Here is a 21,408-nt window from a genome sequence, read left to right on the forward strand (position 1 = left end):
TGCATGCACAGATCAGGTGAAATGCCAGGTATGTCAGCTAGAGAGTAACCTAAAGCCTTACGATATTTTCTCAGCTCACACAAAAGCAGAGCAGTCTCTGCATTGTTCAGGTCAGCATTCACAATGACAGGATATGTGGAGTTGGGTCCAAGAAATGCATACCTGAGTCCCTTGGGAAGGGATTTGAGCTCTACCTTTGGAGCTTTCAGCTCGCTCCATGAGTCATCGGGCTGAGCTGCCGGAACAGTCGGGTTCTGAGGCGTGGTTGTTCCAGTCGATGTGCTGGAGTCACTGTTCTCCCCCAGACTTAGATTCGCCACCGTCCTCTCCATACTCCTGGCTGAATCCAGGAACTTGGCATAGGCATCAGCATCAACACTCTCTAAGCTTTGCTCGGCTTCAGCTCTGACTAAGGCGAGTTCAAGTGGATCCTCGGTGAGAATCTCCTCGATCATTCCTTCATGCGGCTCTAGGGGATCACCATCTTCTTGGACAGTGAAGGTTTGTCCATCCAGCATCGGCTTCTTGAGCATCTGATCCATCTCAAACTTCATCACAATATCTCCAAGGTGGAGATCGATCTTTCCTTGTCGGACATCAATGATAGCTCCAACAGTGCAGAGGAATGGTCTGCCTAGGATCAGGGGATCATTGGAGTCTTCCTCGACTTCCAGAACAACGAAATCGGCAGGAACAATTGTATTCCCAACCAGAACTTGAAGATCTTCGAGGATTCCAACTGGAGACTTCACAGATCGATCAGCAAACACTAGTGACATCCTGGTAGGCTTGAAATCCGTGTATCCAAGGCGCTTAGCCACAGTATATGGCATGAGATTTATGCTCGACCCTAGATCGACGAGTGAGCATGAGAAGAGTGTTCTGCCAATCTGAACCGAGAGAACAAATTTTCCCGGATCACCCAACTTCTTAATCCTTCTGTTCTGGAGCACCGCACTGCACTCCTTAGAGACAATCATGAACTCGCTGTCATCAGATATCTTCCCAGAGATCAATCCCTTGACGAAGCTACGCATGGATGGTATCATTTGGATCGCACTCATCAGAGGGAGCTTGACAGTTAGGTCTTCCAGCATCTTCCTGCACTTCATCTCTTCCTTATCCTTGCGTGTAGCCTTAGCTGGAACAGGGTAGGGCACTTTCGGTACATACTGACGAGCAGGAGAGGGTGCTGCAGTCGGTGGAACAACCCCAGCGGGTCGCTCTGCTTCAGGCGGAACAGTCTCAGTAGGTTGTTCTGCGTCTTCCTCATCTGTGGGTACAGCTTTAGAAGGCTGATCCGACTCCTTCTGCTTCCCTTTCTCAGCCGATGTGAATCTCCTGGGGTCTAGATCAGGCAGTTGCTTTCCACTCCTCAACCCTACTGCATTGCACTCCTTGGGGTTCTTGTCTGTTTTCCCAGGGAGAGTTCCTTGCTGTCTCTTCACGTTCTCAGCAGTTTGAGCAATCTGAATATCCATCTGTCTCATATGGCTTGAGACATTGTCATACTTCACACTCAGGTCATTGAACATATGATTCATCCTGGCGTTGATGTCGTTTGTGACCTGGTTCAGTGCTTTCCCTTGGATCTGCTGTCCTTGGAGCAGCTGGCTCATCATATTGGCGAGACTCTTCATGTCATCATGCGGAGCAGTCTGAGTCGGTTGTGCAGCTTGCTGATTAACCGGCTGTTTCTGGCTGTGGAACTGGGCATTCTGAGCTGGGTTAAGGACAAAGGTTCTTCCCTGATTGCCATATGGCCTTTGGTATCCACTGTTCTGACCCTGGTTCCCTTGAGCTTTATCGTCTGGTTTAGGGGCATTGAACAGGTGGGGATTGTTCCTCACGTTAGGGTTCGGGTGATAGTTCTTGAACTGCCATCCTTGCCCATTCACGTAGCTCACTTCATGCTGATCCTCAGCCGACTGATCTGCCTCTGATGTGCCTTCTGCGGTAGCTTTATCCTGTGGGGATTCTTCCATGATGAAGACCTGGTTCTGGTTACTCTTGATCAGCTGGTCGACCTTGGCAGAGAGCTCATCAATCTTGCTGTTGTCGATGCTCTTCACCTTCTGAGTGCGATCAGTCTCGCGGTTATTGTCAGCTGAGCTTGAGGCCATGTTCTCAATCAACTCGAATGCACCTTGAGTGGACTGAGTCATGAAATCTCCTTTACTGGCTGAGTTCAAAGCGTTCCTGTACTCCCAGCCTACTCCATCGTAGAACACTCCCAGCAGATAGTCTTCCTCAAAACCGTGATGTGGGCATTCTCTGCGGTAGACATTGAATCGCTCCCAAGCATCACAGAACGGCTCGTCTACCAGCTGTTTGAAGGTCACGATCTTCTGTCTCAGAGCTGCCGTCTTCGATTTCGTGTAGAAGTGGCTTAAGAAGGCTTCTCGGACTTGTTCCCAAGTGGTGAGTGATCCGGTGGGTAGTGAATCAAGCCAGCGAGCAGCTTTTCCATCAAGAGAGAAAGGGAACAGAGTACACTTGATGTAATCGGGTGGTACTCCATTCGCTTTAGTGAAACCACACATCTTTTCAAAGTGCTCGATGTGGTCCATCGGTATCTCGGCAGGAAGCCCATTGAAGATCTTCCTTTGCACTAGACTTATCAAGGCTGGCTTGATCTCGAAGTCTTGCCTTGTGCACGGTGGAGGGGTTATGGCAGATCGCGTAGCGGGCAGATTACGCAGTAAGTTTCTCTGGCCGATCTGGACCACTCCCTCCTGTTGGTTCGCAGCATTCAGAGCAGCTTGCTCGGCAGCAGCTTGCTGCGCTTGGATCGTCTGCTGCATCTGCTGCATCTGCTGTTGCATGAGTGCAAACGCAGCAGTGAGATCATCTGGATGATCACCCATGTCGGTGTTCGTTGATCTCGGCTGTTGACGGTTCTGTCGTTCCAATCTCGCTAGTTCCTCGTTAGAAAGCTGATGCAATGGCCCTTGTGCGTTGCTCCGAGTATGTCTACTGGTCATGCACCTGGATCATCAGCTGAAACAAAGAAAATAACACGAGTTAGATATCTTAGACTAGATATGAAACCGAAAATTAGAGGTAAAAAAATCTGGTCCCCGTCGCAACGGCGCCAAAACTTGATACACTAAAAATGAATCCTTGCTACTGCCAAGTTAACAGTTGCAATTGTAGTACTTGAGATTCAAATCCAGAGGACCAGTCTACACTCTAGTTCTATAAGTTTCAGAATCAAGCTAAGAAGAAGATATGATTTAGTTGAAATAGGCGATAGTAAACAAGCAAAATAAACACGAGATTGATTCAATTAAACAAGAGCTACCCTAGGGTATTTCATTGGGTGTTGAATTGGAGCCAAACAATTATTCAAGCGCGATGAAGTGCTTTCTAGAACTCGGATCACTCAGCTGGAACACTCCACTGTCGTGGTAGTGATCGCTTTGCAGATCGATCTCACCACCTAACTGTCGTTGGGATGAGAATCGATTGCAAGCTTTAGAGAACAGGTCCGATCAGTTCACTTACCACCCTAATATCTACTTTCGCTGATTAGGGATACTAAGCTCATTCAATACATGTCAAGTTATCATCCTAAGCGGTTAACTAAGTGATGAACTAGTGATCTAACATCAAGTGATCAGTTTAATGAAAGCAGTAAGAACAGTATGAATGAAGAACAGTTATAGATCGCTTATCTATGTTTAGCTCATGTCTCAACACCCTAAAAACCCTAGGCGAGCAAGGTCACTACTCGATCATGATGCACATAAACAAAGACATAAATCCTGAATAAAATTGCATAAGAACAGAGTAGAAAACAATAGGGTTCAGATGATCTTCTCTATGAGAGGATGGATTCTTCTCCCTTACAAGTTGCAGATCGCAATACTCAGTGTTTTCTTTGTAAAAACTAGCGTCCGAAAATAGAAAATAGATAGATGGCGTTTTATATGGAGGCGCCAATGAGAAGAGAAAAAGGATTAGGGCAACAAGGCTTTAATTCCTGAAATAGAAGTTTCCATATTCGTCTGGAACAATCTCCGGATCACTCCGTCTGCTTGTTCCGCTTGAGAGAGAGCAGTCTCGGGACTGTTCTCTTGAGTGTTCTCCGCAGGAATGCTCCAAAAGGACATCTTTTCATCAGGCACCTTCTCTTCTTTCTTCTGCTAACTCCAGACCTGTAAAAGGTCAAAAGGGACTAGACTGACACGAATTAGTGACTTGAAACAAATGAAAACATATATACAATGATGTTAAAAACACCATATATCAATCACTACGGTACGAAGTTTCATGCAACAGGCTGCATCTCTTAACTGGGAAATTCATCAGATGGATGTTCATAATGACTTTCTTCATGGTGATTTGAAAGAAGAAGTATACATGAAACTTCCTCCTGGTTACCGCAGCTCAGACAAAAACAAAGTATGTCGACTATGTAAATCTCTTTATGGACTTAAGCAGGCTCCACATTGTTGGTTTGAGAAGTTGAACTCTGCATTGGTGGGATACGGTTTTATTCAGTGCCTGTCTGATTACTCCTTGTTCACGATGGAAAAAGGTTCTAAACGTCTTCATGTCTTGGTCTATGTCGACGACCTAATTATTTCAGGGAGTACACGATAACTTATTATTGGTTTTAAAGAGTACTTGAGCACTTGTTTTCACATGAAGGATTTAGGAATTTCTAAATATTTCCTTGGTATTGAAGTTGCTAGAAGTCCAGCTGGGATCTACTTGTACCAAAGTGCTTGATATTTTAACCAAAACAGGGCTCCTGGCAGCGAAACCGGTTTCGTTTCCTTTGGAACAGAATCATAAGCTTGCTCTTGATGAAAGCGAACACTTGAGTGATGTCAAAGCTTATAGGCGTCTGGTAGGAAAGCTTATATATTTGAGTAACACATGCCCTGACCTTGCCTATTCTATTCATGTTCTATCACAGTTCATGCAACAAGCCACGGAAGACCCACTGGGAGGCAGCTATACGTGTTGTTTGATATCTGAAAGGGAGTCTCGGCCAAGGCATCTTGTTGCGAGCTGACACTGAACTCAAACTGACAGCGTGGTGTGATGCAGACTGGGCGGGGTGCCCGCTCACACGACGATCTTTAACATGCTGGTTCATCCAGCTTGGAGGTTCTTCCATCTCTAGGAAGACTAGAAGCAACCTACAGTGTCATTGTCATCGTCTGAAGGAGAGTACTGAGCAATGGCATTCACACTGAAGGAAATCTGATGGTTGCGAGGACTACTCAAAGCTCTTGGTATCGTACTAAAGAAACATATTCCTCTTTATTGTGATAACCAAGCTGCGATACATATCAGTCAAAATATAGTTTTTCATGAGCGAACGAAACATGTGGAAACAGACTGTCATTTTGTGCGTGATGAGATTGTCAAAGGGACCATTGCTACACGTTATGTCTCCACAAAAGATCAGCTAGCGGATATATTCACAAGGCGTTGGGCCGTCGAGAGTTTGAAGGATTCATGTGCAAGCTACGCATTTGCAACCTCCATGCTCCAGTTTGAGGAGGGATGTTAAGGATATATTCCATTCTTGTGAATATATTCAGTATAAAAAATATGTAAAAAGTGTCATCTATTTTATTAAAACAGAAGTACATATATAAAATAATCCTAAAAGTTGCACAATAATTACAATTCAATGCCACTGAACATTTAATAAACCTATTTTTAAGTAATGCTTGTCTTTTTCTGATATTAAATAATTTCCTAAACAAAAACTACTAAAGATTTTTTTTTGTAACTTACAAACTACTAAAGATTGCATTAATAATTGACATGAGTATATGATATAACTTTCGCACGGAATTAATTCACTTACCATATGAAGAGCGTAAACGTAGGTTATATAACATGAATCACATTTTTAGTTTATTTAACATGCACCAACATCAAACTATATAAAATTTATGTGTAATTCGACTCATAGAAAAAATAAACAAAGAAACATTCTTCATAACAGTTGGACAATTTCAATTCAAACTTCTTTTACAATAAAATAACAAGTTTAGGATTGAAAATCATTCTTTGGAAATAATTAATAAACTTAGCTTTAATTAGTTAATGAACATATTGTTTTAAATTTATGTAATTATATTTTTATTATTTATCAGTAATAACTAAAAATGAAAGTCAGATAAAAGAATCCTTTATATAATATATAAACGTATTATGTTACATATATTATGTTACATATATTTTCATATAGCACCATATATTTTACATAATATATACAACAATTTTATTATACATTATCATAAAATTTTTGATCCATAAAAAATACATTTGTGCGGATATACGGGAAATATATATAAAAGTATGGATGATACAATTGATGGTTTATAAGACAAAATAAAATTACTCAATTAAACATTTATTTAATCGGGTAAATTTCTAAAATATATATTATCACTTATACGAATAAATACTTATTACAAGTTTAGATCAAATTCCTAACTATTTTAGCTGATTTAAATTTTAAATTTTTTTTTTTTGAAAATTATGGTAACCAAGTTTAAATCCATATATTAAGTATTTTTATAGTTTTAGTATAACAATAATATTTAGAAAGTTAACCAATAAGCAATTAAAATTAAACATTGTACTCATAAATCAATTAAGTTGACATATATTATCAGTCAAGGTTGTTATGATCTTTCCTAACGTGATTTATAAAATATTTTCACAATACATATACTTTCTCTATTTTGAAAACTATAGATACAACTATACAAACCGAATATTCTACGGAATAAATTGCCTACAATATTTTTAGTCTCTTACAAATTTTATAACTAATGTATCAATTTGTAATACCATACTAACTCATATTTATCTATTATCTTAGTTTTAGTTCAGAAAAATTATTTTTTAGATGTTTATACATAAATCAAACTATAAAAAATTTTCATTAGTTTATATTATCACTTATACGAATAAATACTTATTACAAGTTTAGATCAAATTCCTAACTATTTTAGCTAATTAAAATTTAAATTTTTTTTTTTGGAAATTATGGTAACCAAGTTTAAATCCATATATTAAGTATTTTTATAGTTTTAGTATAACAATAATATTTAGAAAGTTAACCAAGAAGCATAAATCAAACTATAAAAATTTTGCATTAGTTTATATGAGTCTAATAAATATCAATTATATAAATTATGGTAGAATGCAAAAAATTATTCGATGTAATTAAACATATTATTATTTCTCAAAATATTATATTAGTACCCGTATTATAAATCATGTATAATATTTAGTATAAACAAAGATAGAAATGAAAATTAATATCCGCTCGGTCGACCGGGTCAAAATCTAGTTATGTTATTATTATGATACTCTCGATATAGGGAAGTGTCGATGTATATATGAGAGGTCATTGACCCTAAAACTAAATAAGAAAACCCTTATACGAAACTGTTTTCTTGACAAATTGATTGAAATCTAATGGAAAAGATTTGTCTCTCTAATATCTTTCTCTTGTGCTTCTTCCCGTTTCTCTTTTCTTTTGTTTCCACTTTTTTTTCTTAGTTAATCTCACGCTTCCTAATCTCACAGATCTTGTCTCTCTAATCTCTTTCTTCATCACCACTAAACCTTTGTCACCATCGACCTCGTCTTCATCTCCACCACAGCACGTCGTCCTCACCACCATAGCTCGCGTCATCACCACCATAGCTTATCTGTTCTCGCATCGTCATCACCACTACGAAAGGTAAAGCCACTTCCCCCTTCCCCTTCCTCTTATCTGTTCTCTCTTTCTTTTCATCTCCCTATTTACTTGTAATTGATTTTTGTTTTGCTTACAGATTTTTGTTTTGTCTACAGTTCTATTCTTAGTTAAAAAAAAAGCAGAGGGTTTTGTTGCTAGCCACCTTGAGGTTTGTCTCATACCAATTCCCCAACCATTTCTGTCTTTCAAAAAAAATTGTTGAACACTTGTGTTTGACTTGCAGTTATTTATGCTTGAGGATGACTATATTCAAATTAGGGAAGGTTCACAGAAAATGGCTCAATCTTAGGGATTAAAGAAGAGAACAGAGGCTTGAGGCGGATACTCTGGAGTAAGGATGTTAAAATGGGTTTCGGTTCGCGGGTTTTTAATGGATTTCTCAAAAAGATAAATGCCCGTTTAGACCCATTTAGTTTAGTGGGTTTGAAATGTGTAGTTTTATTAAAACTCATTTAATAAATGAAATTTTACTTTAAATTAGTGAGGACCCTATTAACTCATTTAACTTAATATAATTAAATATTTTTTTTTGAAAAATGTGATTGTGTGGTTTTGACAGAAAAATTTGATATAATGGTTTTGGCGGAAAATTTTGATTTTTACGGTTTTAACGGGAGAATTCAATTTTATGGTTTTGGCGGGAAACTCAGTTTTACGGTTTTGGCAGGAAACTTGGTTTTACAATTTTGACGGAAAATTCGGTTTTACGATTTTGATGGAAAATTCAATTTTACGGTTTTGGCGAAACAATTTTATTTGAGTTTATATAATAAAAAATCAGTTAAAATTTTTATTTGTTTCGTTTAATTTTTTATAAGGGAGTATAAAGTTAAAATAATTAAAAATTAAATCAATAATAGTTTAAATGGATCTAAATGAGTCTGAATGGATATATGTAAACTTCAGGGGTTCTAAATGGATATCCTAATAGACCTATTTTTACATGGATTTAAATGGGTATGGGTTCTAAATGTGGTGGGTCTAAAATGGGATGGGTTTAAATGTGGTAGATTTTATCATTTTAACATCCATACTCTAGAGGTTGGAGCGGAGGATTAGGGTTACAAAGCTGGAGGTGGTGGTTCTGGGAGCGGCTTAGGTTTTATTTTTAGGACCTTAGGTTAATTATGTTTTGGTTTAATTTTTTTAATTAGTTTTTTGGTTTAATGTGTTCTTTAGTTATTTGTATATTGATTCTAATTAATAAATAAATTTTGATTTTTAATTATGAATTAGTTTGCGATTTTATTTTCATTATTTAATTTTAAATAATTAAAAATTAAATAATAATTTTATATATTTTAAATTATTTATTTTTAATTATTAATTATTAATTTAATGAATTAATATATTTATGTTCTTATAAAATATTTTACAGTACTACAAAAGAGCGATGAAAAAATTCATTATGGCACGGATCAAATGATAAAAGAAAAAGTACTTTGTAGCATGAATCAAATGATATAAAAGATTATCGTATAGCTGAAGATTAATGCTACAATATCTGTATTTATTATAGCTCATGAAAAATGGTATGATAGGAGGGGGTCTACCATAGCTGCAGCAAATCTAGCGTTCTTGAAAACACTACGAAAACTTTACGGTAGCGGTGTGCTACTAATACCTATATTTCTTGTAGTGCCAAAAAATTCCAGAATCACCAAAGTTCTCCAAAACATATATAAACTTAAAAAGACTTTGAACAGACTCCAAACAAATATAATAAATTCTAAATATGACTTATACCATGTTCTAAAAAAAGGCAAAATCCATAGTACATCACTCAGTGAGCAAATTAGTTGTTCATTAGACTCTATGTGTTTGCAGGTAACCCTTAGTATTGGAGGAGCATAAAATGTTAGGTGTAGATTTGCTACCTTTTTCAAAAATGTACGTTTTTAATATGTAGGGTATGGGTTTGAATATCGGTCGAGCATGTATAATTGTCTTGATGTGCTTGAAACTAAAGTATATATGAATTGTTTGTGAAATACGTGGATTCCATATAATACTAGCCATAGTCCAAGATGAACTAATTAACGGTTTTAAACTCGGGTTGCAAAAGCCGTAACTTGAAATCTCTAGGAAACCCATTCTCAGACATTGGATCTTGGGATTTTAGATCTAATAAGGAAACCTCGGGTTGAATGTTTGGCATGTGGTAGTAGTGTCTTCGATCTGGTTAAAGTTCTATAGTTTTTCATACATGTTCTTGTTTAATTGGTGCATGAAAAACTAAATGAATTTGAATTATTTCATATCAGGGGTGTTACAATAACTTCTATCAACTATATAGCCACATGCATAAGGCCATGTGTCAACAAAGCATCCATCTAGGCTAAGTGCCATTATGTGAACTACTGAGAGGTACGTAGGCAATCACCATTGAAAAATGTATTTATAACTTCAAACACTTTCCTTAGTGCCAAGATTCAGAGCCCAAAAGACACCTTGGAAGGTGGAACCATCAATTAGAGCAGGAAGACCATGCGGTCGTTACTATAGACAGGTAGCTCTTGCCTTACAATCCATCTCTTTTGCTGCTACCAAGACATTATATACTGGCTTATACCTATATGGTAGTAGTCTAAAAGCAGGATCTCGTGGTTTACCAGCAACTAAAGCAGGAAAAAGCACTACTATTACATATATTTTTCTGCCTATCATTTTGTAGAACTGGACATGAATCACTTGTACAAAATTACCTTTAAAATAATTATCACATCGCATATAAAAACACATTAATTTTTTTGTACCTGTTAGATATTCATATATCACCTGCCAAATTATATGATGCATTTTTGTGGAACATTGATTTTTCAATCAAAGATTTGCAGTTTTGTGATACTGGACTCAGATCCTATTAATTCAAATGTTTCACAGAGAATATGTTTTGCACCCAATATCTAAATTTAGAATAAAATTTACGTTCATCTCCTATTGTGAACCTCTATATTCACCCACCAATATGATTTAGTTATTTGAGATTTGATATCTCTTAAAAAAGAAAACCAAATAATAAGTATTTAATGAAATAAAATTATGTATTTACATAAATAGAAAATAGTAGCAATTATCAAAAAAAAATTTAGTATTGATAAATCCGTCGGCAAATACTAAACCCTAAACCCTAAATTATAAATACTAAACCCTAAGACAAATCATATACCCTAAACCCTTAAATTTAAACCAAACCCTAAATCATAAACTAAATCCTAAGCCCTAAATCATAAACTAAATCCTAAGCCCTAAACCGTAAATCATGACCTCTAATACTAAACCACAAATCCTAAATTCCAAAATGTTCTATGGTTTAGAATTAAGGGTTTATGATTTAATATTTGTCTAGCAGTTTAGGGTTTACGGTTTCGTGTTTAGAGTTTAGGGTTTAATATTATGGTTTAGGATTAAGGGTTTATGGGTTAGGATTAACAATTTAGAGTATAGGATTTTCCCAAGGGTTCAGGGTTTCTCCAAAGGTTTAGGGTTTAGTATTTAGAATTTAGGGTTTAGTATTTGCCGATGGGTTTATCAATATTAAAAAAATAATCTTTTTTGATAATTGCTACTATTTTTTATTTATCTAAAACATAATTTTATTTCACTAAATTCTTATTATTTGGTTTCTTTTTTTAAAAGATATCAAATCTCAAATAACTAAATCTTATTGGTGGGTGAATAGAGGTGAACCTAAATGTATATATGCCAAGTTTTCGCATACTCCATCTATGTGTTGTCATATTTATTGGATTAGCTTATGAATAAATTATAAATATGTGGTATATCCTCTTGAGCAACCAAGCTAGCTAACATTTTTACATCCCAATCTTTTGACAAATCATATATGAATTTATTCGTTGTTATACGTGGATGAATCACTGGTGTCGCTGATCGAGCTGGTCTATCAGAGGCCATAGGGATCCAAAGATTTTTCCAAGTTCGTATTTGGCAATTCGAATGCATTTTCTGTTGGGATTATTTGTGAAATAACCAAAAAAAAAATTTAGTTTTTAAGAGAGAGAGTAGAAAGAGATAAGAAGAAAGAAGGGGAGAGAGAATTAGTTTTTGATCATTTTGTGAATTTAGTTTTTTTCTTAGCTACTAGATGCAATTTCCATTTTCTGTTTGATCTCTAGGTCAGTCAATAAAGGTTTGTTTACCATCAAACTTATCCAGACGCTATATTTGTTGGAGTTAACTTGAACCGAAAGTAATGAACATAAATATGAAGCTTAGTTAGATAATGATCTTGAAGGATAAAGATCATAATATGTTTTGTGTTTATCAACTAGTATTAGGTTTTTGTCTTTCCTATATAAGCCACTAATGTTGAGGTGTTAAAGTGTCGTGAATTGTGATTAAGTTTTAGGTCTTGTGGTTGTTCCTAAAGCTTTGGTTGATTGAATAAATAAGAGAAGGAATTCTTATTGAAATCGAGATTCTGATCCTTTATTTGGTATCAGAGCTTCTGGTTTTAAGAAGAGTTTGCGTACAGCCATGGGAGATAACAAAGATTCGATCGTGCTACATAAGGATACGGGACCAGCATCCGTAAAGTTCCCGATGCTGACTTCCTCCAACTATACGGTCTGGTCAATGAGAATGAAGATAGCGCTCAAGGTCAGTGAGGTATGGGAAACAATAGAGCCTGGTGATACAGATGCAAAGAAGAATAACATGGCTATCGCGTTTCTATTCCAATCCATACCTGAGGCTTTGATCTTGCAAGTAGGAGACATAAATACAGCAAAGGGAGTTTGGGATGCTATACAAACGAGACACATTGGAGCTGAGAGATAAAAGAGGCTAGATTGCAGAATCTAATGGCTGAGTTTGATAGACTTACAATGAAGGAGGATGAAACAATCGATGAGTTTGTAGGGAAACTGTCCGAGATTATATCAAAGTCGGCATCACTTGGAGAAACAATTGACGAACCAAAAATAGTCAAGAAATTTCTCAAAAGTTTGCCATGGAAGAGATATATTTTCATCGTTGCCTCCCTCGAACAAGTATTGAATTTGAACACAACCAGCTTTGAAGACATAGTTGGTAGGTTGAAAGCGTACGAAGAAAGAATTTCTGTTGGTGAAAAGAGAGAAGAAGACTCAAACGGTGATCAGGGAAAGCTAATGTATGCAAACTCCAATACATCACAAGATGGGTATGGTGGAAGTTATAATAACAGTGGACGAGGACGAGGCAGGAACTCACGTGCTCCTTGGATAGGACGAGGTCGAGGACGCGTTGGTTTTCAATCGGAGAGAGAGGCTTATAAACTACGACAGAGTGGAGACGCTTCCCATATCACATGCTTCCGTTGCGATAAGCTTGGTCACTATGCGTCTGACTGTCCAGACAAACAACTTAAGCTTGGAGAAACAGTCGAAAAGAAAGATGAGGACACACAAGTAGCAGACGAGCTAATGGTTCACGAGATAGTGTATCTCAATGAGAAGAGTGTAACACCTGCAGTATTTGAAGCTGATCTAGATAATGAGAATGTGTGGTACCTCGACAATGGAGCATCAACCCATATGTGTGGAAATAGACGGTTCTTCTATCAGCTCGACGAAGCAGTGATGGGTAAGGTGAGATTTGGCGATGATTCTAGGATTAACATAGAAGGAAAGGGCTCTGTTCGGTTCGTTTTCGATAAAGGAGAAAAGAAGGTCTTGAATAATGTTTACTACATTCCGGGATTAAAGAGTAATATTATCTCTTTAGGCCAAGCAACTGAGGTAGGTTGCGAGGTTCAGATGAGAGACAACACTCTGTCTCTATTTGATCAATATGGTGGGCTAATGGTGAGATGCACGAGAACAACACACCGTCTCTATAAAGTCTTTCTGAACGTAGACTTGAGTCAGTGTCTTCAGATAAAGTCTGTGTCACAATCATCCATATGGCACACAAGGCTCGGTCATGTGAATAATGATACACTGAAACTAATGATAAAGAAAGACCTGGTTACTGGAGTTCCAGATATTGAAGTAAAAAGAGAAACATCTGTTTCATGTCTACTCGGAAAACAGGCCAGAAAACCGTTCCCACAGGCAACATCTTTTCGAGCCTCTACTCCGTTGGAACTCATTCACGGAGACATGTGTGGGCCAATAACGCCACCAACACCGGCTCAAAGGAGATACATTCTGGTTCTCATTGACGATCATACTAGATACATGTGGACAGTTCTGTTGAGAGAGAAAAGTGAAGCACTTGAGAAGTTCAAGAATTTCCAGTCGCTTGTTGAGCAAGAAACGCAGTACAAGATTAAAATGCTTCGAACAGACCGAGGAGGTGAGTTTACATCTCAAGAGTTCCAAGCCCATTGCAACAAAACCGGTATCAAACGACATCTGACCGCACCTTACTCACCCCAACAAGGGAGTAGTGGAGCGACGTAACCGCACGATCATGGAGATGACAAGAAGCCTTCTGAAACACATGAGCGTTCCTAATGAACTATGGGGAGAAGCTGTAAGACACTCCATGTATCTTATAAATAGGCTTGCAACGAGATCATTGGAGGGAAGAACTCCATACAAGATGCTGCAATCAAAGAAGCCTAATGTCTCTCATCTAAAGGTGTTTGGTTGTGTCTGTTACGCGAGAACAGAGACACCTGGAAGAAAGAAACTTGATGATAGGACAAGAGTGCTAGTCCATTTAGGGACCAAACCTGGTTCGAAGGCGCGCGTATCGGTTACTTGATCCAACAACTAAGCGAATAGTGGTGAGCCGTGATGTCATCTTTAGTGAAGAAGAGAAGTGGAACTGGAGTGATATGACAAAAACAGAGCAAACAGGGGAATTGATTATAGAGAAGTATTCACAGAGAAGTGATGACGACCAAGGCTCATCTCTAGGAGACGAAGAAGAAGATAAAAACAAAACCGCCATTGATGATACAGTTGAAGAACACGAAGTTGATGATGAAGATGACGATCAAGGACGAAGAAGGTCACATTGTGTAAGTGTCAAACCTTCTTATCTTGATGATTATATCTTACTGGCTGAGGTTGAGAGTGAAAGGCTGTTAATGATCGTGAATGAAGACCCACATGATTTTAATGAGGCTAGGAAGTTGAAGGTATGGATAGACGCTTGCAAAGATGAGATCTTCTCCATTGAAAAGAATAATTCTTGGGAGTTGTGTGAGTTACCCGTTGGTGTGAGACCTATTGGCCTCAAGTGGGTATTTAAAGTAAAGCGCAATGCTGATGGAAGTATCACTAAGTTTAAAGCTCGGTTAGTAGCGAAGGGATACGTTCAAAGACATGGAGTTGATTATGATGAGGTCTTCGCACCAGTAGCGCGTATTGAGACCATTCGATTGATCATTGCATTGGCTGCTTCTAAGGGATGGGAGATTCATCACCTTGATGTTAAAACTACCTTCCTCCATGGAGAATTGAAAGAAGAGGTGTTCGTTGTTCAGCCGGAAGCCTTTGTTGTTAAAGGTCACGAAAGCAAAGTCTACAGGCTCAAGAAAGCTCTTTATGGTTTGCGACAAGCTCCGAGAGTCTGGAATGTGAAATTAAATCAAATTCTGCGCGGCTTGAACTTCATTCGATGCTCAAAGGAGCCCTCATTATATCGTAAGGATGATGGTAAGGAGCTTCTTGTCGTTGTTGTGTATGTGGATGATCTACTTGTTACAGGTTCATCACTGCGACAAATACAAGAGTTCAAACGAGAGATGGCTGCAAAGTTTGAGATGAGCGATTTTTGGAAACTGACCTACTATTTGGGAATTGAAGTTCTTCAAGGAGAAGATGGTATTGTGCTGAAACGGGACAGATATGCGCAGAAGATTCTCGAGGAGTTTGGAATGGATTCGTGTAATCTAACACACGTTCCAATGGTGATGAATGCGAGGTTTTCTAAGTCCCCTGAGGAGAATGGTATTGACGAGAGAGAGTACCGACGATGCATTGGTTGTCTGCGTTACCTATTACACACTCGCCCTGACCTATCGTTTAGTGTTGGTGTGCTTAGTAGGTATATGCAGGAACCTAAGGAGTCTCATGGCGCTGCTCTAAAGCAGATATTAAGGTACCTGCGAGGAACATGTTCTCTCGGCTTACGGTTCTTGCGTGGAGCCAATATGGCGATTGAAGGGTACAGCGACAATTCGCATAATGTAGACGAAGATGATGGGAAGAGCACTTTTGGGCATGTCTTTTACTTTGGAGACAGTCCTATAACATGGTGTTCAACCAAACAAGAAATAGTAGCACTGTCAAGCTGTGAAGCAGAGTTTATGGCAGCTACAGAAGCTGCGAAACAAGCCATCTGGCTCCAAGAATTGCTGAGTGAGGTCGTGAATGAAGCTTGCAGGCGAGTGACTATAAGGGTTGATAATAAATCCGCAATACAACTTACTAAGAATCTTGTATTTCATGGGCGAAGCAAACACATACATAGGCGCTTTCACTTTATACGAGAATGTGTCGAGAAAGAACTTGTAGAAGTCGAGCATGTGCCTGGAAACGACGAGAGCTGATATACTGACGAAGTCACTTGGAAAGCTGAAGTTCAAAGAAATGAGAAGCATGATTAGAGTTAAAGATGTGAGTGGGTTCAAGATTAAGGAGAAGATTGTTGGAGTTAACTTGAACCGGAAGTAACGAAGATAAATATGAAGCTTAGTTAGATAATGATCTTGAAAGATAAAGATCATAATATGTTTTGTGTTTATCAACTAGGATTAGGTTTTTGTCTTTCCTATATAAGCCACTGATGTTGAGGTGTTAAAGTGGCGTGAATTGTGATTGAGTTTTAGGTCTTGTGGTTGTTCCTAAAGCTTTGGTTGATTGAATAAATAAAAGAAGGAATTCTTACTGAAATCGAGATTGTGATCCTTTAATATTTATTACTCACGCCTCATTTAGAAAGTTAAAATAATTGAACTCTTCTTTCTCAATTTTTACTGTAGTCGAGAACCGATTAAACGGAAGAAGTAGCTCCCAAAGAAAAGAAGAAAATATCGTGAACATGTTACGCGGAAAAGAAAACAAGTGCCACGTGTCACTGTTGGGCAAACGAGATGAGGTTGCTGTAACGTGTGGTCATCACACTTCTCTTCCTTCTTTCTTTCCACCACCTCCTTTCTTCTTCTTCGTCATCATCTCTTTACTTCTCCGATCCCTATTTAAAGTCTTCGACGAACACGAAGATTAAAATATCTAAGTCTTTTGTTTTGTTCTCTTTTATCTTCTTCTCGTGTATGATATTTTGCATGAGATTTTAAATTCATCTCTCGCTCTCTGGTTTCGCTACTATGACAACAATAACGAAGCTACAAGTATACCCACGATGTCTGGAGCACCGCCTCGGATTCATGGATCATCAACGGGTCGGGTCAAGATTGAACTGTAGAGACAATAGGGTTTATTCGCATCGTTGTGAGGGTGACTCAGGGGAGAAAAAGGTCGAAAGACGGAGAAAGCGTGAGAAACTGAAAGGAAATGGGTTGTGGAGTTCTCTTAAATCTGGTGTATTAGGTGTTAGTAAGTTAGGGTTCGTGTCTAAGGATGAGTATAATCAGAAGATTGAAAAATTAGAGATGTTTTTCTCTTCGGTATGTTTTGAAAAACTTCTTCCTTTTTCTGAATTTTAATTATTTTGTTCTTACATAACAGCAAATTTGTTCATACAACACATGTGCGTTTTTGAGAACTCCGTACTTAAGTTTTGTATTTTTTATTGTTTGTCTATTTGCAGATTGCTGTTCAAATTGCGAGATACATTGTGACGATGACAAGCACAGGAGCTATTCTCTTGATTGGGTTTCAATTGTCAGGTAAGTGTTAAAAACATTTTAGAATATATTTTTGAAATTTTTTAAATTTTGGTCTGAGACAGTTAGTGTGTATATATATTGTACTGAAAAAGGTGGAGATAGTTCGATGAACTCGTTGGTTTGGTATAGCTGGCTTGGTGGAGTTATCATTGGAACCATGACTGGTGCTAATATGGTTTTGGAAGATCATTACCGAGCCGGTCCACGCAATGTTGTTATAACCGGAAGGTAATTTCTTTGCTTTATGTTACAGTCCATTTTTTTATGGGAGCTAATGTGTGTTTTGAAGCTGTGTTTTAGCACGAGAGGACTGGGAAAAGCTCTAGCCAGAGAGTTTCTTCTCTCTGGAGATAGAGTGATCGTTACATCTCGCAGGTAATATCTTAATATTAAACTTAAGGATTTTTTATTTCAAGAAATAAAGTCTCATGTTTTTTTCTTTGGTTTTGATTTGTGAAATCAGTTCTGAATCCGTTGAGATGACTGTCAAAGAGCTTGAACAAAACCTCAAAGAGATCATGAGTAACGCCAGTGAATCAGCTAGAAAGAAACTGGCTGATGCTAAGGTAGTTGGTATTGCATGTGATGTTTGTAAACCCGAGGACGTTGAGAAATTGTCCAATTTCGCTGTCAAAGAGCTTGGTTCTATCAACATATGGGTAAAAACATCTTTCGTTTTGTACCAATTATATAATGTCTTCTCTCTTATATCGTATTTTTCATTACTGTCATTATTCTTTGGACAGATCAACAATGCTGGTACTAACAAAGGGTTCAGACCACTGCTCGATTTCACGGAAGAAGATATCAAACAGGCTAGAATCCTTCATGAATCTTTTAGTTTAACTTATGGCTTGTAACTATGGTGTGGAATTTTTCTTGTTCTAATATTTGAAATGTTGCAGATTGTCTCCACAAATTTGATTGGATCGATTCTATGCACACGGGGGGCGATGGAGGTGATGAGTAGACAAAACAACGGTGGGCACATTTTTAACATGGATGGCGCTGGTTCAGGGGGTTCTAGCACTCCTCTCACGGCAGTGTAAGTAGTCAAAACACTGATACTGAACTTTACTTAAATGGATTCAAATTTCTGAGTGTTTTACCATCTCTTGCAGGTATGGGTCTACAAAATGTGGACTAAGGCAATTTCATGGTTCTATTGTGAAAGAATCTCTAAAAACAAAAGTTGGCCTGCACACTGCTTCCCCTGGCATGGTTTTAACAGAGCTTCTTCTTAGGTATGCACTCGCATGCATATACTGCAAAACACTTCTCTCTTTATATAATGAATCAATTCTTTTATTATCACATCTCATTTGGCAGTGGTTCGAGTATAAAAAACAAGCAGATGTTTAACATAATATGCGAGCTTCCGGAGACAGTGGCTAGAACGCTAGTACCACGAATGCGTGTTGTGAAAGGTTCAGGAAAAGCAGTCAATTATCTAACTCCTCCAAGGATATTGCTTGCCATTGTCACTTCGTGGCTAAGGAGAAGCAGGTGGTTCGATGACCAAGTAAGTAAATAAGAAAGGCTAACTCTATCAATAACTTTAATTTAGCATGTGTTTACGCAAAAATTGGTCTTTTGTTTGCAGGGACGGGCGTTATATGCAGCGGAAGCAGACAGACTAAGGAACTGGGCAGAGAACAGGACGAGGTTGTCGTTAACAGACGCGATGGAGATGTATACAGAGAATACTTGGGTCTCTGTTTTTTCTCTTTCCGTTGTCTGTGCCTTTATCATCTTATCAAGCACCACTCCTAGCTCTTTCCCAGGCACATGACCACTCTTTAATGGGATGTGTTTTAAATATAAACGTACATGTTATGTACGAAACCATAGGTAACAGGACCTATCTGTTAAGCTATTATGTCTGGTTACATACCCTATACACATGACTGAAGTTGTGAAATCAATTGTCTTTTTGGTTTTTTTTTGAAAATTAAAAAATAGAAAAGAAAACTGATATATTGTTGTTTAATACACAAAGAAATGGTTAATCGTTTGTTTATGGCTGATAAATCACAGTATGGCTGAACTGATTGGTTGATCCGATCTTAATAATTCTGGAGAAACTTGTTGCTTGTGTTGAAGCTTAACTTTTCTGATTTAAAAATACTTAGAATAAGAGAATCATCAGTTTGCTTCTATGACTTGAAACGTAAGTGACCAATTGGTTTGCTTCCAGAAAAATATGAGTAGAACCCCGAGGAATCTATGCATCATCACTTTTTGAAATGGTAGAAAGCTACCTTCAAGAGTTTTCACTATGAATAATGAAAATAGGATGGGGAATCTATGCATTATCACTTTTTGAAATGGTAGAACAAGAGTTTTCACTATGAATAACAGAAATAAGATGGAGAAGTGGTCTTCAATCTTGATGATGATGTGGTAATTATTGTTGAAAAGAACCAAAAGATGTTGGAAAAGATTGTTGAAGGTAAAAGAAAAGGAAAAATTGATGAAGAGGAGAAAAGTTTAGACAAGAGAAACTCCTATTTCTTCAAAAATAATATCATTCATTCCTCTTTCATATAAACCAAAATTACCTTTTCCAGGAAAGTTAAAGAAATATCTAATAGAAAAGTACAAGATACTTTTTGAGAACAAAATAAGTGAAGATCAGATCACCGTATCAATGATTATTTCCTTTATGGTAGTTCCTTAGTACATCAAGTTCTTGAGAGATGTTGTAGCTGAGAAGAATAAGATGGAAAGTATAGTATTCACTCATGAGTGTGGCGCGATTATCTACATCCCAAAATGTTATTACATACGGTGGCAACAAAATTCCTTCTGACAATTACATGTCTGGAATCAGTTGTCATATGACAAATTTTTTGAAGAGTAGTTTCGTGATGCTTGGTTATGTATAAACAACATTTTCTTCAGGTTTAAGTAAGTTTCGGAACACCCAGTATCATGACTTAACAGTATACATACCACTCTTGATAAAATTCTAGTATTAAGTATTTCGATGTAAAGATCAGCTTATGTCCAAGCTTCTAATCAAAGATACATCTTCTTATGAGACAAAGTTCTTAAGCATTACAACATCTCATTCCTTTAATTAATCATTAATAAAATCACTAAATATTATCCTGAGATGTGCTACCGAGACATTTGGCCTAGCTGTCCTTGCTGGAGAAGTCGGAATACATGGATCATCTTCCCATCCTTATACATCATAAACTAAATGAATCTTTTGTCGAATCCCTAATATCAGAAGAGGCCTTGCTGCAGATAAACTAGTTCATACGTATGACGGAGAATCTATTGCACTAGCTCGCCATGGCGAACTTAGTTTATAGTACTTTCTCCGCGAAACCCGGACCACAAGAGAGTCCGCAAATTGTACTAAAATTGTTTCGTTAGCAGTGAAAAATTAAACTCATGAATCATCATGAATTCAATTTCTCCCTCCTTTATTGATAAACATAGGTTTTCATTTCGCTCAGTAAAATCCTCCTTTTGAGGAACTATTTAAATTTTACTTTATCAATTATAAGTATTTACTAGATTCTGACCCGCCCTTAAAAGGACGGGTATTTTTTTGTTATTTTTTAATATAAAGATTGATAATTCTTCGTTTTAATTATATAAACTGTGACATGATCAAGTCTCAATTATGCGGGTTTGTTACAGTGTGTACAGTATGACGAAATTTAAAATGCGTCACAACCATCTTATGTTTGTAAATAAATTAAATAATGGTTTTATCCAGTGTTTTGAAATCCGACCCGGACCCGCGGTTGAACCGGAAAACCCGGTGACCGAAAAAAAATTCGGGTTGGGTTTTGTGAAAAACCCAAAATTTAAAAACCCGCAAAAACCCGTTCAA

The 21,408-nt window shown here is 37.5% G+C and overlaps 1 protein-coding gene, 1 long non-coding RNA gene and 1 other non-coding gene across 3 annotated transcripts; all 3 read left to right on the top strand.

The window, feature by feature from the left end:
- Window positions 1–2,253: 2,253 nt before the first annotated feature.
- Window positions 2,254–2,360, top strand: LOC130512132 (small nucleolar RNA R71). Its single transcript, XR_008945693.1, has one exon. It is a non-coding gene; the product is annotated as a small nucleolar RNA R71 (small nucleolar RNA).
- A 5,034-nt stretch (window positions 2,361–7,394) lies between these two features.
- On the top strand, window positions 7,395–8,995 carry LOC108854468 (uncharacterized). Its single transcript, XR_001949914.2, has 3 exons — window positions 7,395–7,729; window positions 7,843–7,895; window positions 7,971–8,995. It is a non-coding gene; the product is annotated as an uncharacterized LOC108854468 (long non-coding RNA).
- A 7,840-nt stretch (window positions 8,996–16,835) lies between these two features.
- On the top strand, window positions 16,836–19,530 carry LOC108854465 (probable chlorophyll(ide) b reductase NYC1, chloroplastic). The gene is made up of 10 exons (XM_018628032.2): window positions 16,836–17,333; window positions 17,477–17,555; window positions 17,648–17,783; window positions 17,856–17,930; window positions 18,019–18,214; window positions 18,302–18,370; window positions 18,461–18,600; window positions 18,677–18,799; window positions 18,885–19,077; window positions 19,159–19,530. The coding sequence occupies exons 1-10, from the start codon at window positions 17,034–17,036 to the stop codon at window positions 19,345–19,347; spliced, it is 1,500 nt and encodes a 499-aa protein (XP_018483534.1). The 5' UTR covers window positions 16,836–17,033; the 3' UTR covers window positions 19,348–19,530.
- Window positions 19,531–21,408: the final 1,878 nt, after the last annotated feature.

The sequence above is a fragment of the Raphanus sativus genome, chromosome 4 (genome assembly GCF_000801105.2).
Source record: "Raphanus sativus cultivar WK10039 chromosome 4, ASM80110v3, whole genome shotgun sequence".
NCBI classification, from domain to species: Eukaryota; Viridiplantae; Streptophyta; class Magnoliopsida; order Brassicales; family Brassicaceae; genus Raphanus; species Raphanus sativus.

Bases quoted from the DNA above. Each gene is read 5' to 3' on its own strand.
- LOC108854465 (XM_018628032.2), top strand. From the start codon at position 17,034: ATGACAACAATAACGAAGCTACAAGTATACCCACGATGTCTGGAGCAC. The intron at 18,215-18,301 runs GTAAAAACATCT...TTCTTTGGACAG, and splicing joins TTGGTTCTATCAACATATGG to ATCAACAATGCTGGTACTAA. The intron at 19,078-19,158 runs GTAAGTAAATAA...TTTTGTTTGCAG, and splicing joins GCAGGTGGTTCGATGACCAA to GGACGGGCGTTATATGCAGC.